Source organism: Podarcis pityusensis (assembly GCF_964106645.2).
Source record: "Podarcis pityusensis genome assembly, chromosome: 14".
Taxonomy (NCBI): Eukaryota; Metazoa; Chordata; class Lepidosauria; order Squamata; family Lacertidae; genus Podarcis; species Podarcis pityusensis.
The window spans coordinates 6,735,181-6,750,931 of NC_138039.1; the positions used below are offsets into that span (position 1 = coordinate 6,735,181).

Consider the following 15,751-nt stretch of genomic DNA (forward strand, 5'->3'; position numbering starts at 1 on the left):
TGAGGGAGTGGAAAGAGAAAAGCCCGGCGGCGTCTTGCCTTCCTTAAAAAAAAAAAATCCCCTTCCCTCCCCCGCCCTCCTACCCCCCACGTGACGCCGGACACCCAATGGGGTTCGAGCGCCGCCGCACGGCGGGCCAATCATGAGCGGCGGGAGGAAGAGGAGGCGGCGGCGACGCCGCTGAGGGGGAGGAAAGGGCTGTGAGGGGAAAACAGAAAGAGGCCGAGCCAGGCCGAGCCGCGTCGGAGGCAGGCCGGCCGGGCGAGGGGAGGAAGGCGAGGACGGTGCTCGCTGCCCGCGCCGCGCTGGCGCCGGGGGACCCGCCCGAGATGCCGGTGCGGAGCGCCTGCCGCTGCCCTCCGGAGGCCCCGGGAGGAGCCTCGTCCGCCGCCCGCCTCGAGCCGCCGCCGCCCATCAACACGGCGCAGCCCGGCGTCAGCACCAGCCGCCTCTACAGCGGCGCCAAGTTCCGCGGGCAGCAGCGCTCCAAGGGCAACGCCTACGAGGTGGAGGTGGTCGTCCAGGTCAGCAGCGCGGCCGGAGAGAGGCAGGCAGGCAGCGCCGCCCAAACCCCACACACCTCTCTCCCTCCCCCACCCACCCACCCACACACTAGGACTGCGGAACTCCCTGCCTCAGGAGGCAGTGGCAGCTACTAGGCCGAGGACGGGGCTCGCTTCGCCAGCCCTGTGTGGTTGTTTGAGGAGAATGCCTAGGGGGCCGAGGTCCATTCGCCCCCCCACCTAAGAGTTGAGGGAGCTAAGCCCCCCGAAATTCATTCAAATCGTGTGTGTGATGGGTTATGTGGGGCAAGGCTTACCTGGGAGGGGGACCCCCCATTTGTATTTTTTTCAGTTTGACAGCCCTGCCATAGTAGTATCGCCCCCTGCACCTACTTCCCTTCTCTGGCTTCGAAAGAGGGTCGGGCAGATTCACCGAGGAGAGGAGCCATCGGTGGCTACTAGCCACCATGGCTATCCGTGGCAGCAAATGCTTGCCAATGCCAGCTGCAGGAGGGGCTCTTGCGCTGGGGTCCTGCTTGCGATCTCCCCCATAATGCCCATCTATTTGGCCCACGGGATGCTGAAGACTTGGTGTGCCTCTGGCTCTTCTTCTGTAGGAGGACAGGGCGCTGAGGACTAGCTGTGCTGCAGGCTCTTCTTGGCATTCTTAGGACTCGGCACCCGGCTTCATCAAATGGATGGCTTGTGGCAGATAGGAGGAAGGGTTTCTTCATGCAGCAGGAGCCGTAGAGTTTAGCTGGTGAACTCACTGCCACAGGTTGCCTTGACAGCTGACAGCCTGGGTGGCGTTTGAAAGGAGGCTAGGTGCACTTACGAAGGAGGATAAGGCTTGTCAATGGGCATTGTCCAAAATGTTCTGCCTCTGCTGTTGGAGGCAGTGTGTCTCAGTATGAGCAGAGAGCGCTCCGGCATTTAGGCCCTCCTTGCAGGCTTCTTATAGACCTCTGCTTAGCTACTGTGAGAGTAGGATGCTGGACTAGATGGGCCACTGGCCTGATGCATCCAGGTTTTGAGATTTTCTCCCTTTTTGTTACTTTGCATGGCTTGCATTTTATCGAGCTCAATTGCCTCTAAAAGATGTCTTCATGAGCAGCTTTTCTGCTCTCACTGCCTGGAATAGCTTCTTCACAGAGGCAGAAGCAAAGCTGAGTGCTAAATAGAAATACGTTTTTCCCGTGATCTTGGGACTGAGTGCGGTCCTCCGTTGGAACGGAATGTTTGAAGATTCAGGACAGATGAAAGGAAGGACTTGGTCACACAGTGCATAGTTAGGCTGGGATCTGCTCCCACAAGATGTAGTGATTGCCACTGACTTGCATGGTTTAGGCAGTGGCTTGGATAAGTTGGTGGAGGTTAAGGCTGTCAGTGGCTATTGCTTATGACTGTGTAATATCTCCGGTATCAGAAGAGATGTGTCATTAAGTTCAGAGTGCTGAGGAACATGATTGGGGAGAGTGTACGGTTGTGCTCATTCTTGTGGGCTTCCCAGAGGCATCTGGTTGGTCACTGTGAGAAACAGGAGCCAGATACAATTCAACTTTGGTCTGATTCAGGAGGGCTGCACACATGTCACTAGCGCATCTGTGATGCACCTACTGCCCTCTGCCACATCTGAAAGATTGAAACCTCCCTCTCACCACAGCAGCTCTGCTGGTGTGGTGGTGGTTTATTTTTCAGTTTTATTAAAGCATTTTATTTTTATTCTGCCCATGTAGTACAAATGCACACATCACTCTATTTATTGTATTTATATGCCATTTTTCAGGGCAAAGCCCCTACCCCCAGCAGCTTACAAAAGACGATTACCCACATACATATAATAATATAATATAGCTTCATATGTTAGCAAGAACATTGTGCTCCCAAATGACTTGCAGTTCAATCTGCCTATAATGCTTCCAGTTACCTTCCATTCAGGGTGGCTTGCAGCATGTTATGATTTTGTTTTTAAAAAATCCCCCGAAGACGGGGTCAACAGTTTTAAAAATCCTAAAGCTTCATAAAATAAAATCCTGTCAGAATAAAAATGTCTTCAGTGGCTGACAAAAACAGGAAAGGAGGGCGGACACACTTTGCAAGATGAATTGCCCCATAATTTGGGTGTAGCCGCTGAAGGACCCTTCTTCTGGCCCCACCCAGCTGTACTCTCTCCTGCCCTCGCTGCATGAGATACAGAGCCTCTCCTTCTGATCTTAGGAGGTGGGCTGCCATCCTTCACAGACAGCTTGCTCAGGAGCATGTCTCAGTGGGAGTGCTTGCTCCCAACCATACAGTTGTAGACCAGGTTTTTAAAGAAAGGTGTGTCAGCCCTATGTCTTCCTTCTGGAAATTCTACAGTATTTTGCTGCTATTAGGATGGGTATAGGGGCAGTCTTCTCCCTCTCATTGAATTTGAGATGAATTAATCTCAGGGAGCTTGAAAAGGTCTTTGTCACTTGGTACTGCAAGAGGTTAACTGGGTGAGGAAGTAGTTGAAAGAGTAATGGGGCTGGAAGTGATACTAGGGTACCCGTTACACATTTAACTCGATATCTAAAGCACCGCCCAATAAATGCATTCTTCAAGGAAGCTACTGCTAGTAGTCCTCCATTGCTTGGAGTTTTAATGGTTAATTTTATCTTTATTCTGTTCTCTCTCTTTTTGGTAACCTTGTACATCACCTGGAGATCGTGGTGTTAAGCAATATATAAATTGTTGAAATAAAATAAATAAGCTCTCCATTTCTCTAGTGACAAGATGTGTCAATGGCCCTTACCCATTCTCACTTTAGGCTATGCTCACTGGCATGCAGCCCTGACCACCCACCCACATACTGCCACATGTCACCTCTGGGGTCCAGTGAAGTCAGTAGAACTTAACTTCTGAGTAGACATGTATAAGACTACATACATTGTGAGCTACAAATCTTTTGCCTTGCGTCTGGTTCTTGCTATATGCTCACTAGCTGGTGGTAAGGGAGAGCTGGTTCTCTCTGAGCCTGTAGCTAAGCGGCAGGGCACATGTTCTGTGTGTAAAGGCGCCCAGATTCAATACCCAGCATCTCTAGGTAGGGCTGTGAAAACCCCCTGTCTGAAATCCTGGAGAGCCACACCCAATCAGTGCAGATATTGCTGAGCTCAGTGGACGTGGACCAGTGATCTGATTTCCATATGTTCCATGAGGAATTAAATCTTTCTTTCTAGTGGATGGGCCATTGCACAGTACAGACAGCCCCCCATTTACACACATTCAATATGTGTGTGACCTGTGTATATGTTCATCGCACCAAACCCAAAGTGACCCAGACACGTTGTAAAGATGTCACTGAAACGTCACTAAAAGGGCAGGGCATTTGCATACTTTTTCAGGGGGTTCCAGTTACTGTATACGTGATTTCACTGACGCACACAGAGCCTTGGAACATAGCCCCCGCGTAAATGGGGGGCTGCCTGTAATAAAGCTGTGTTCTGCATGGAAGAGACTCCAGATTCAATCCCGGGAACTTCTTTATAGGGAAAGATCCCTGTTTGAAATCCTGGAGAATCGAAGCCAGTATATATATATATAACCCATTGTTAATTAATGGTCTGACTCTGCATTAGACAGCTTCCAGTGTTGTCACTTGCAAAAATGGGGATGATCCTGACCTATAATTTCTGGTTGTTGTAATAATTAATTCACAGTAATCACTTTGAATGCTCAAAAGTGGTGTGTAAATGAGTATTTATGAGAGTGGCTTTTGTTTTATTTCTCACCTTCCCAAATAATAAGATCAGTCCAGTAGCCCACCTAGTCCGGCATCCTGTTCTCACAGTGATGAACCAAATCTCCATGGGAAGCCTGAAAGCAGGAACTGAGTGTAACACCCCTGTCCCTGCCTGTGATTCCTAACAGCTGGTATTTAGAGAAATACTGCCTTCAACATTGGAGGCTAAACCCAGCCATTGTGTCTAGTACCACTGATAGTCTTACGCTTCATTAATTTGTCTAATCCTCTTTTAAAACCATCCACAATGTGGCCCTCACCGCCTTTGTGTGAGTGAATTTCATAGTTTACTATGTGGAAAAATTACATCCTTTTGTCTGTCCTGAATCTCCCAACATTCCAACATTCGGCTTTCTTGGATATTCCCGGGTGTTAGTATTATCTCTATCTAATTTCTCAATGCCATGCATAATTTTATACACTTCTGTCATGTCTCTTCTTAATCACCTTTTCTCAAAACTAAAGATCCCCTAGTGTTGGAACCATTCCTCAGAAGGGGGTCACTCCATCCCCTTGATCATTTTGGTTGTCCATTTCTGAACCTTTTCCAGTTCTACAATATCCTTCTTGAGGTGAGATGACCAGAACTGTACACAGTATTCCAAGTATGGCTGCATCATCATATATTTGCATAGTGGCACTGGCATTATATGTCAAATGAAGGGATTTTTGCCCCAATTTGCTTTTTTTACACGGAATTGCTTTTACTGTTTTACTGTCCATTCACTCAGATTGGAAATATCTTATTGGAGTTATCTGCAATTCCTTCTTGTTTTAACCACCACGGACAATTTGGTATCATCTGCAAACTCACTTCTATTTCTAGATTTTTTCCTGAACAAATTAAAAATTATGGGTCCCAATAGCAATCCTTGAGGGACTCCACGTTATATATACCCCATTAGGAGATCTATCCATTTATTCCTACTCTCTGATTCCTATTTCTTAACCAGTTACTCATCCTCAAGAAGACCTCTTCTCTTCTAATTCAGTGCCTGCCAAGCTTACTCGAGTGTCTTTCGTGAAGTACTTTGTCAAAAGCTTTTTGAAAGTTTGCAGTGTCAACTGGATCATCTGTGTGCTTGTTGACACTCTTAAAGAACTCTAAAAGGTTAGTGAGACATGACTTAACCTTTGTAGAAGACACACTTGCTCATCTTGACTCAGAGGCACCTAGCATTATCTTATAAACACTTACATAGGAATGTGCTCCTCAAATTCTTTCCTCTTCTTTTGCATCCCTTATTATCTGCTTGTATTTATTTCGCTAAAGTTTGTATTCCTTTCTAATATCTTCATTTGAACAAAACTTCCATGTTCTAAAGGACACATTCCTGCCTCTACTAGCTTTTTTAGCATTGCTCATTAAACATGCAAGCATTCTCTTGGCCCTGGGTGATACATTTCTTGATCTGTGTTATAGATGAGCTTCTCATATTGTGGTCTTAAACAACTCCCAAACATTTGGGGTAATTTGACCCTCTTGACTTTCCCATTCAATTTCTTTTTTACCAATCTGCTCATTTTGGGGAACTTTCCTCTTTTGAAGTTGAATGATCAAGGGGACAGTAGCATGTTGCCAGGACAAAATTACTCTTAGGGCCTGGTATCACCACCCACAATGATTCTGTGGAAGAATCTACTTTGGCCTTTCTGAATTTCTGTCACATATCCACAACTCCACACAGTTCGTGTTTCTGTACAAGCCCCCAGGCTCAAACTGGGGGTGGTCAAACTTTGCTTGTGAGTTTCCTAGAGTTCTCTGGCTTGCCACTGTTAAAAATGGAATGCTAGGCCTAGTGATCCTTTGGTCTGATCCAGGAGATTCAGTTCTTCTGTTCTTGGATTACACATGTGCCGTTCTCTTCCTCCAAAGGGTTTGAAGTATGACTGTATGTGTCTCATGGGCAGTGTTTATATCCAGACAAACAATACTATTGTTTGAGCTAGAGAGCTGTGGTAGTGTGACTTCAGACTGCTCTCAGGGGGGTGGGGTGGGGGGCTAAGCACAGACAAACAATGTCACAGACTTAAGGTCAGGCGCCGCTAATAGCACCCACTGGTCATTGTTTTTCATTGCATCCAGTGCTATATTTGTCGACAGGTCAAATTATGCTTTTGTGTTTGGTACTTTCCAGTTCTGTTGCTGCTATGGCTTATTGATTTAAAAAAATTTATAAACTGCCCTCTCATATAAAATCAAGGTGATGTACAACAACATATACAGGCAAAGTAAAACATAAAATACTGTAAAAACAATACAAAATGATTCATCATCTTGAAAACAATTAAGGTGAATAGACCTCTCAGCATAAAAAGGTCTTAAAGAGATGCCCGAAACGTCACAGCAATGATCCTTACTCCTCTATCATGTCCACCCAAACTTTTTTTTCTAAACTAAAAAGCTCCAAATATTGTAATATTTCATCACAGGAGGTGTGTTCCAGCCCCCTGTCCATTTTGAGAGGCAGAGACAAGGAGCAAAAAGCTGAATGGAAGGGTCAAGTTAATAGACACTTTCTAAGGCACTGAGTGGAGAGGACAGTGAAGCGTCTCAAGCTGTTGCCTTGACTCACCCTTTTCCTGAGCCATCTCAGTGAGTCTGTGTGTAATCAGCGTGGCAGCCTGTAAATCAGTAAAATGAGTCAGTTTCCTAACTCTGCTGCCATTCCCTTGGAAGCCAAAGAACTGTCCTCTACCCCATTCTCCTTTTCCAGATTAATGAAAGCCAGGGAGCATGGGGAAGCAGGGTAACTGGTTTTAGTGCTGTGGCATCTCAAAATAGGGCTGAAATTTCCTGGGTACCTAGAAAGCTGATGCTCATATTCAGAACACTTGGCATCCCTGTCCTTGTAGGGATGGTTCCCAAGCAAATGAAAATGAATCCTAACCTGCTGTTGCTTGGAAACAAGCAGTATTGTTCAAAAATTGCCTTTAAAAAGCTGGCTGAGAGACTTCACTGTTCTCTCGTTCTGGAGGGTTCCTTTGAGTGGGGGATCCCAGTGGTTCTGTAGGAGCAGCCAGCAACTTGTATCCTATGACTCAAATTTGAATTGGAGACATGCTTGGAATTAGATGTATTCATAGATGTGGGACATGAGAGCTGTGCAGGGGCAGGATACCTCTGAATACCAGCTGATGGAGAGTAACAATGGAGGAGGGATGTTGCCTGCAAGTGCTGTTTGTGGGCTTTCTGGAGATGGCCACTGTGTGAAATAGGGTGCATAGATAAAAGAAACTCCTATTACCTTCCCTCTGTTTCGATTCGTCTTCACATTGAGACACTAGGAAAAGCAAGTGATGCATTAGTACCACTTGAGTTTGTTGGTGTGCTGATTGTTCTTTAACTGGTCACAAAGTCATGGGCAGTTTTCTGCTTTGTCTTCCAGCACGTGGACATGGAAAACTCCTATCTCTGTGGATACTTGAAGATTAAAGGCCTTACGGAGGTATGTACTGAGGCAGAGTATTTTAGGCCAGAACTGATGTTCTGTGTGTTTCATTCCTTTACAAAGCCCTCTCCTAACTTCCTTGCAAAGGTAAGGAAACTTGCCTGGGAGGGTTGTATGTGCTCATCATGTTCTTGCTTTGTTCACTTGCAGGAATATCCAACCCTTACAACTTTCTTTGAAGGGGAAATAATTAGTAAAAAGCACCCATTTTTAACGCGGAAGTGGGACGCAGATGAAGACGTGGATCGAAAACATTGGGTGAGTTCCTTGGGCCTAGCTGTGTGCCTGGGCTGTGCCACTTCAGGCTGCAGGTAGTTGACAAATTCCATCTAGGTGCTGGAAAGAAGGGTTCTAATTTAGTCTTCTCCCTTATTTGTTCCCTTTCTACAAGAAGGAATGTGTTTTAAGGGTAGAGGAAGAGTCCCTGGTAGTCTGAGGTGGTATACTTCAAGCACAGGTTTACCAGCTCAGTGAGAACTACACCCATCTGGACAGTGTTGGGCCTTAGTTTAGCTGAATTAGGACTTCAACTGCGGAACTGCTCTTGGTGACTTTGGTTGGTGGTTTGTTATTTTTTGCCTCCGGTCTCTAGGGTAGGAATTGGCAGCAGGTTCTGGACAGCTTCTTACCAGATGTGTCTGCGCTAGCTGAACACAGAAGGAAATTGACAAAGAGCAACTCTTAAAAGAAATGACACATAATTACATAGCTCTTATTTTAGTGTTATTTTTTGTTCTTACTGGCTGCCTTCTTGAGGAAGTCTGTGATGTCCCAGCTGTTTGGCGTGACTGAGGCTGAGTTTGTAGCTGCACGCAGAAGGCTGGGTTTTGTGGGAAAGATTGCAATTCTGCCATGATCAGCAAATAGAGAGGATGGACAGGGAAGAGGGAACTTTGGCATCCTTCTCTGGAAATTAATTCCTTTAGTGGGTGGCATCCAGGGTCTGGCTGGTAGTGATTAGCTTGGCAGGTATTTGAACTTGTCTGGAGTCATGCAGCACACATCTTTCCTCCGGAATTGTAAGCACTGTGTGTCCCTTTTGCTTCTAGGGGAAGTTCCCAGCCTTTTACCAGTACGCAAAAACATTTAACTCTGATGACTTTGATTATGAGGATCTGAAGAACGATGACTTTGTCTTTATGAGGTGGAAGGTAAGTTCTTCATGTGCATTCACATAGGGTGTGTTGCTAGAGGGCCTGTGTGACAGTCTAACTGTCACTTAGCGCAGGCACACCCCTAGGAGGTGTAGGGTAATCTATCTTATTTGGTCTTGCTGCCTAATTGGGTTGCTGCAGGCAGGATGGAAGGATAACACAAGGTTTCCTTCCTCCTCCACATCCAGCAGGGAGGGCAAACATCTCTGAAATTCCTCAGTATCGTGTGCAGTGACAGCATGCAGTATAGAATTATAGAGTTGGAGAGGGAGAATCATCCAATCCAACCCTTTCAGTACAGGAATCAGCTTGTATTAGACAGTCAGGCTTCCTGCACTGGACCCTACAAGGAAGGAAGAAGCCCCCTGCACCTCCAGTGTAGTCCTTGTTCTCTCTTGGCCCCAAGTCTAGAGCACTGCAGAGAACAAGAGCAGAGCAGCAGCACTCTTATGTCCCCTTTGTTGCAGTCAGGCTGCAGGGTTGCAGTGTCCCGTGAAGAAAATTTGTGGAGTTTGAACCTGAAATTTCCCCAGAATGTTTCCAGACTTTTTTTGTGTAGTAAACAAAGCTACAAAAATACATTGTGCTTTCACTTGCTGTACCAATATCTCAATTTTTTGTTCATAGTTAAAAGTAGATGAACAGAAATATTTGATGAAAAAAAATATAGTAAAGTGTGTTAAATGCCATTTACTTTGAAATTATTTATATGGGAATATTTGTGAATATCTTCATTACTGGCAGTTCAGTTGCATTCACTTCCCTTGCACTGTTTAAATTTCAAAGAGAAGAAAACGAAAGCATGTTTTAATGTATTAACTTTAGTAAACCCAATGTGAGCTGTGCTGTGCAAACACTTAACTAGGGGCTGGTGCCTAATGAAAGCTATAACAGACCAGTGTGTGGGGTGTTCTATTTTTCTGTAGAAAAATGTCCAGTAGACATTTGCTGCAGTGAAAAAACTATCCCAGCTCCCTTCTAGCTTTTCAAAATTTTGTTAACTCTTGTGCAGGAACAGTTCCTGGTCCCTGATCACACCATCAAAGACATCAGCGGTGCTTCCTTTGCTGGGTTCTATTACATATGCTTCCAGAAATCTGCAGCATCTATAGAAGGCTATTACTATCACAGGAGTTCAGAATGGTAAGGGGCTGCCTCGGTGGAGCACTGGCTGGAGGACTTTCTTTTATTCTGCTGGGCAAGAGAAAAGGATGCTAAACTCAATAACTTTATTGTGGTAGCTGAAGACCATGACACAGACAATATAAAATACAATACAAAACCTTTGCTTAAACAACTGGAATCATGTATTGCAAGCAAGCCTATAAATGAGGAGCCTCCACAACCACATACAGTGCATTTCAATTTAGACCTCTGAATCTTCCTTACAGTTTACTGCTATTTTGTCCTATTCCTCCTCCTAAACTTTCTTGCTGCCAGTGCAAAAAGAGTCACTGAGCATTAGACAACAGCCACTGAACCGTCTCCGCCAAGGAGAGACTGCTTTCTTGAACAAATAGGGGAGTTAGAAACATCTCCTAGGTTCTGTGTATAACAGGTAATATAATAAATAATAAAGAATGTCTTCTACTTGTGGTTGCCCACATACAGAGTCTATCTGCGTATGGGGTCTTGTTACAATGCCCATCCAGCACAGCTGAGGGCATTCCTTGGAAACGCAGCTCAGAAAAGGCAGATCTTAATGAAACAGGCAAGAGGAGAAAAGGGCAACAGATTCTACCGGTGCTGGAAATGAAGAATTGGGAGTGCACTTGGAGAGTGCACCCAATTCTTCCTCTTCAGTGTGGCCCTGTGGGTTTATCTCTCCAGTGGTTTGAGCCAAGTGGGGAGGCCTGGCATGCTTAATTGGGGCTCACCAGCTGAAGGTTGCTCACTGCAACGTTACTGCTTTGCTCAGCTGAACCGGGACTGCTTAAGACACTGTGCCAAGGCAATCTACACGTTGGTCATGTTCAGACAATCCCATATTGGCCTAATAAGCTGAGATAGGAATGAGCCTCTTGCCTGTACTTGGTGCTCCTTCCTTCATGGTGCAAGCAATGAAACCAGGAACCCATGGTTACCATCTTCTGTGTAAGCCAGTATGTTAAAACTAGGCAAGAGTGCTGGGGCTGTTGAGCAGGGGTCTGCAGTGTGGCAACAAGTTCCCGGGTGTTACAGCTTGAAAACTGTTGCCCTCATTAAGCAGAATAAGGGGTAGATTATATCATTAAAATCCTCTTTGCTTGTCCCCCCAGGTATCAGTCTCTGAATTTGACTCATGTCCCAGAGTACAGCGCACCCATTTACGAATTCCGGTGACAGCGATACCAAGAGTGGCGCCGAGAGATGGCCAGTGGGGCCAGGGGGAGAGAGAGAGAGAGAGAGCATGCTCTGTTAAGACAACTGCGATGTCCCTGTCAGGACAGGAGACTCCAGGCTCTTCTCCTGTCGGGCTACCGGACTGGTGTGAGAGCGTGAATGTGAAGCCTGAGGCTGCCGGAGCCTGACCCTTTCTCCAGCTGCGTGGCAAACTTGATACTTTAATCTGGTTTTAAAGCTACCATTCAAATGCACTTTTCTTATTGCACAGCTAGTCTCTTTACCACTGAAAACTCTTCTGCCCCTTTCGGAGGAGGAAATGGCTGCGCCCAGCTGGATTTCCTTAGAGTAGAGGAAACGTAAGCTGCTGCCGGCTTATGTCTCTCCGCACTTTGCTGTAGCTCATGGGTTCTACTTAAGAGCAAGTCATCCACAGATGCCCTTTCCTTTCAAGCCTCAGCGTTGCATGAGGCTCCTGTGTGCATCACACCCAGCTGCGGCATCCACTACGGGAAGCAGTTGGCCAAGAGGAGGAGGGCCTAGCAAATCGCCCGTTCCTGTTGGCTAGCAAGGCTGCATCTCTCAGGAACGCTAGCCAGTCACAGAGGCGTAAGCCGTTGTCTTGGATTGCACCAAGGGGGGAATGCCTAACAGGCCATCATAGTGGGAAACGTAATGATGCTTATGCAAAGTCTCAGATTTAAAGGAAAACCTTTAAGGACTTCGTACAAAAAAAGAGAGACAGAGAGCTATTTTTATGGCCATCCCCCCTCAAAAAGACTCAATGGTATATGCAAATTGTCTCTCATTACATTTTTACCATGGCTGCTTTCCCTGAACCCCTTCATGGTGAAAGCAGTGAAAAGTCAGTGTTGGCTGATGGTGGTGATCTCTCTGTGCAACAATCCAGCAGTGTTGACACCCGCTCATCCCAGCGTAATCGCTTAGCGGTGGTGTGAATATTCAGCTCCATGCACATGCTCCCGTTTCTCATGCTACAGGAAACATTTGATGTTTGCTATGATTTCTATCAGGGAAAAACCTCCTAACTCTCCATTAAAATAAACTGCTCTCCAAGGACTTGAAAATGTTCGGAAACATAAGGCTTGTGTGCCAAATTTTGTGTGGGGCTTGTGTGTCTGTGGTGGGCTAATACGTGTGTGTGTGTGTGTGTGAGAGAGAGAGAGAGAGAGAGTGAGAGTGAGTCTAAAAGTTGCTGGCCTGCTTAACATGGCACTCATCCGCAGAGGGTTTTCCCAGAATCATCTTGATTATGCGTACAATTGGCTGGCCCAGGAGACGGAGGCAACTACCCTGGCACTTGGTAGATCAAGACTGTTGTACAGCTGAGCCTTTTGCAGAAAAATGTCCAGCTCTTTTCAGTTTTTCCTTTATGCCTTTGTAGGCACTTGTAGGATTTACAAGGCAGCTTAAAGCAGGTCTGTGTGCAAGGAAGGTACTGGTACTTTCCCCGGCAGTCTGCCCAAAGTTAAGGCTTACAGTGGCTGCCCCATTTGGGATCTGCTCTTGTCCTGTGACATTGCTGTCATTCATAGTGGCTTGGATTTCAGAAAATAGTAATGGCACTTGGGGCTGAGAGATAATTTCTCTCCTCTCTACATGCAGGGCTCTGTGTGCACTGCAATAATGAGGGAGCACAGGAGAAAGTGCAGATTGTTGTAAGCCATGTGGAAGTCAACTTTCAGTAATTCAAGAGCGAATTTCTACCCCCCATGGCTTTGATATGTTTGAAAGTGCGGGAAATGCCTAGGGATGGTTTGGAAGACAGAGTTGTACAAGGTTTCAGTGGTTGAGAGGAGGAGGGGATGGATTTAGGGTAGGACTAGTGGTGAGGTAGTATTTCCTCCTCAGCCAACAAAGGCAGAATATATTGTGCAAAAGAAAAGAAATGGTGTGCATGCTTGCACAATTGACATCTGCTGTGCAGACTGCAGAACTTTGTCTGTCTTGGTGCAGAATTTAGATTGCCAAGATACAGAGTTCTAATACTTTTAGAGCAGTGTACACATAGCCCTGCCTGTCCTGAGCATTTTAAAGAGTATTTTTTTGCATACAATGTACGGGAGAGAAAGCAAAGCCCCTTAATGGAATAGGGTTGAATCATTTTTTTTTTTTCTTAGTTCAGGCTTGCTCTTTTCCCCCCAACCATGTACTGTACATTGCAGTGGCAGATTTGCTAACTGAAGCCTTAACAGGAGTGTGTGGGAGTTCTCACATTAACCACGCAGGACACCCTTTCATGGAGACAAACATGGCAAAGAGGCCAATTTCTCCCTTCCCTCCCCTGCAAATCAGAGCAGTCTTAAGAAGCTGTCTGTTATTTTCAGGGGGACAGGAGAGATATGAAGAGCTTGAGGAAATGTGGCAAATGGGCTTTGGCTGGCACTGATCCTGTAGACTGAGGTTGGAAATGTATTCCAATGGATCTGAATGGCAGTGGGGGCTTTCCTCTTCACTTTCAAAGGAGACGGATCTGAAGTGCTTTGCATGGCCACAGGACGTAATATGACATCCAGATACGTTTTTTAGCCTGACACAGAAGAGTGGATGGATGCTGATAGGGAAGTGGATGGGGGAGAGTATGGCTGGGTTTGTGAACCTCTTCACTGCTTTTCCACCCTACCCCCTCCCTCCAGTTTTGATCCACGAGTTGACTGTCTATGCACAGTAATGGAGGTTCTTTGAGTGTTTGGGGGCAAATATCCCAGGCTGTACAAACAGCTGCTCCTTTCCTTAGGCTTCTCTGTCATCTTACGCCTAATATCGCATTTGGGAGACTAGGAATTAACTGTGCCTTTGCTTTGCTTTAAGATAAAGCATAACGTGCTTGGGAAAAGCAGTCCTTTCCTCAGCCTATTTCAGGAGGAAATTAGAGTCTCCAGAGGTAACTCCAGGCCAACTGAAACGACCTTGTGTGTTAACGCAGGAAGGCAAGGCATCTCCAGCATAGCCCATGAAGGGGTTAAGGTGAAGGAGAGAGTATCCTGACAGCAAAGCACCATGGTCCTCATTTCACTTTTGCAAAGCTTTGCGTGCAAGAAGTACAGTGCAAGGCCAATACTAGCATTTTAATTCTGTCCCCTGTATTGTGATGCACAATCCACTGCAAGTGGCCAGGATCCAGCACATGCAATTGCCAGTTCCACATTCCCAGGAGGGCTTTGGGACTATAGATCTATATTACTATAGATCTATAGGACAGTAGCGCTCTGTGCTGCATAGCAAAGTGGTCTTAAGTTGAAGGGAGTTGTCGAAAGCAGTTTAGGCTAATAGCACAAAACGGGAGAGGGAGGGCTTGAAGTCCAAAATCCATAAAGGGGTGTGTGTGAAGCACAGGTTCTCATCAGCTGGCAGAGAGCTTGATTTTAATTGCAAGCTTATTACCTTTTAAATGCTAAAATATTTATTCAGAGATGGACAGAAAGATTACCTGCTGTAATTCACCCTTCCGAAACAGGATTTCAGAATAATAATGTACTGTAGTCCATGTTGTGTCAACAGTTTCTGCTTTTGTGTTATGCAAACTTGGCATTTCATAGAAAACAGCCTTTAATTTGATACTTGGAAAGGGCTGCATTCGTTCTGAGGTCTACTCTTAATTTGGCAAATGCTTCTGTACAAGACCACCTGCAAGTGCTTGCATTTTAAAAAGTGATGGGGAGAGGCTGCAGCACAACTCCCTTCATGCTTTATTACTGGCTTTGCTGGCTGGGGTTGATGGGAGTTTGAATCCAGTAAAATCTGGAAGGCCACAGGTACCACGGGCAGCTTAAAAGGACATGGGAAGGAACAAGCATTTTAGAAATTGCTTTATTATTTAGCACATAACGCCCTGCCCCCCTCCCCCGTTTGGCTTGACTTGCATTCTCCACACACACAAACAAGCAACACACCTTTCCCTTATAAACCGTCAGATGCTAAAAGAAATGAGAGTATGAAGCATGGTTGCATTGTGCTTGTAGAGAAGACTAACAGGCTGGGGCTTGTCCCAGGCAGCGTGGCTTCCGAGGGTGGAATCTTCCAAGTCTTATTGAAAAGGTTTTATAAAGCTATCTTGTAAATCAGAGTATTAAAGAGTATTTATAGACAAATTGCAGAAAAGGGAGTTTTTCCAGAGTTATCAGTGTCCAAATTAAAAACATGAATTTAACAAGGATGTGTTGTGTGATGTTTCTCACTGTCCTCTCTTTTTCTGCTGCTGCAAGGGAACAATGGCAGGGCAGGGGTGTGGGAGTTGTGTGCTTTTTTAAGAAAGGCAAAAACTGACCAAGGAAAGCTAGAACCTGTATCTGCAGTTCTTGCGTAATTCTAATTCTGTAGGCAGGGAAGTATGTTGGACACTGAAGCCTGTGATCATTTGCTCCCTAACTGCACCCTGCTCTTCCTCTGCCCATCTGTTGCATAGGTCTGTATCATAACTAAATTAGGTCACAGATCAACACGGGGCTCTCAGCAGAGTTTTGCCTTTTGACCTACAGACACCTCCCACGCCCTATCATGCCCTATATTGATGAGGCTTTGAAACTTAATAAT

General features: G+C 45.8%; 1 protein-coding gene across 1 annotated transcript; it reads left to right on the top strand.

The window, feature by feature from the left end:
• Window positions 1-37: 37 nt before the first annotated feature.
• Window positions 38-15,371, top strand: GID4 (GID complex subunit 4 homolog). The gene is made up of 6 exons (XM_080981289.1): window positions 38-524; window positions 7,659-7,718; window positions 7,872-7,979; window positions 8,771-8,872; window positions 9,888-10,018; window positions 11,134-15,371. Exons 1-6 carry the CDS (start codon window positions 330-332, stop codon window positions 11,195-11,197), a joined length of 660 nt encoding a protein of 219 aa, XP_080837415.1. The 5' UTR covers window positions 38-329; the 3' UTR covers window positions 11,198-15,371.
• The last annotated feature ends 380 nt before the right edge of the window (window positions 15,372-15,751 follow it).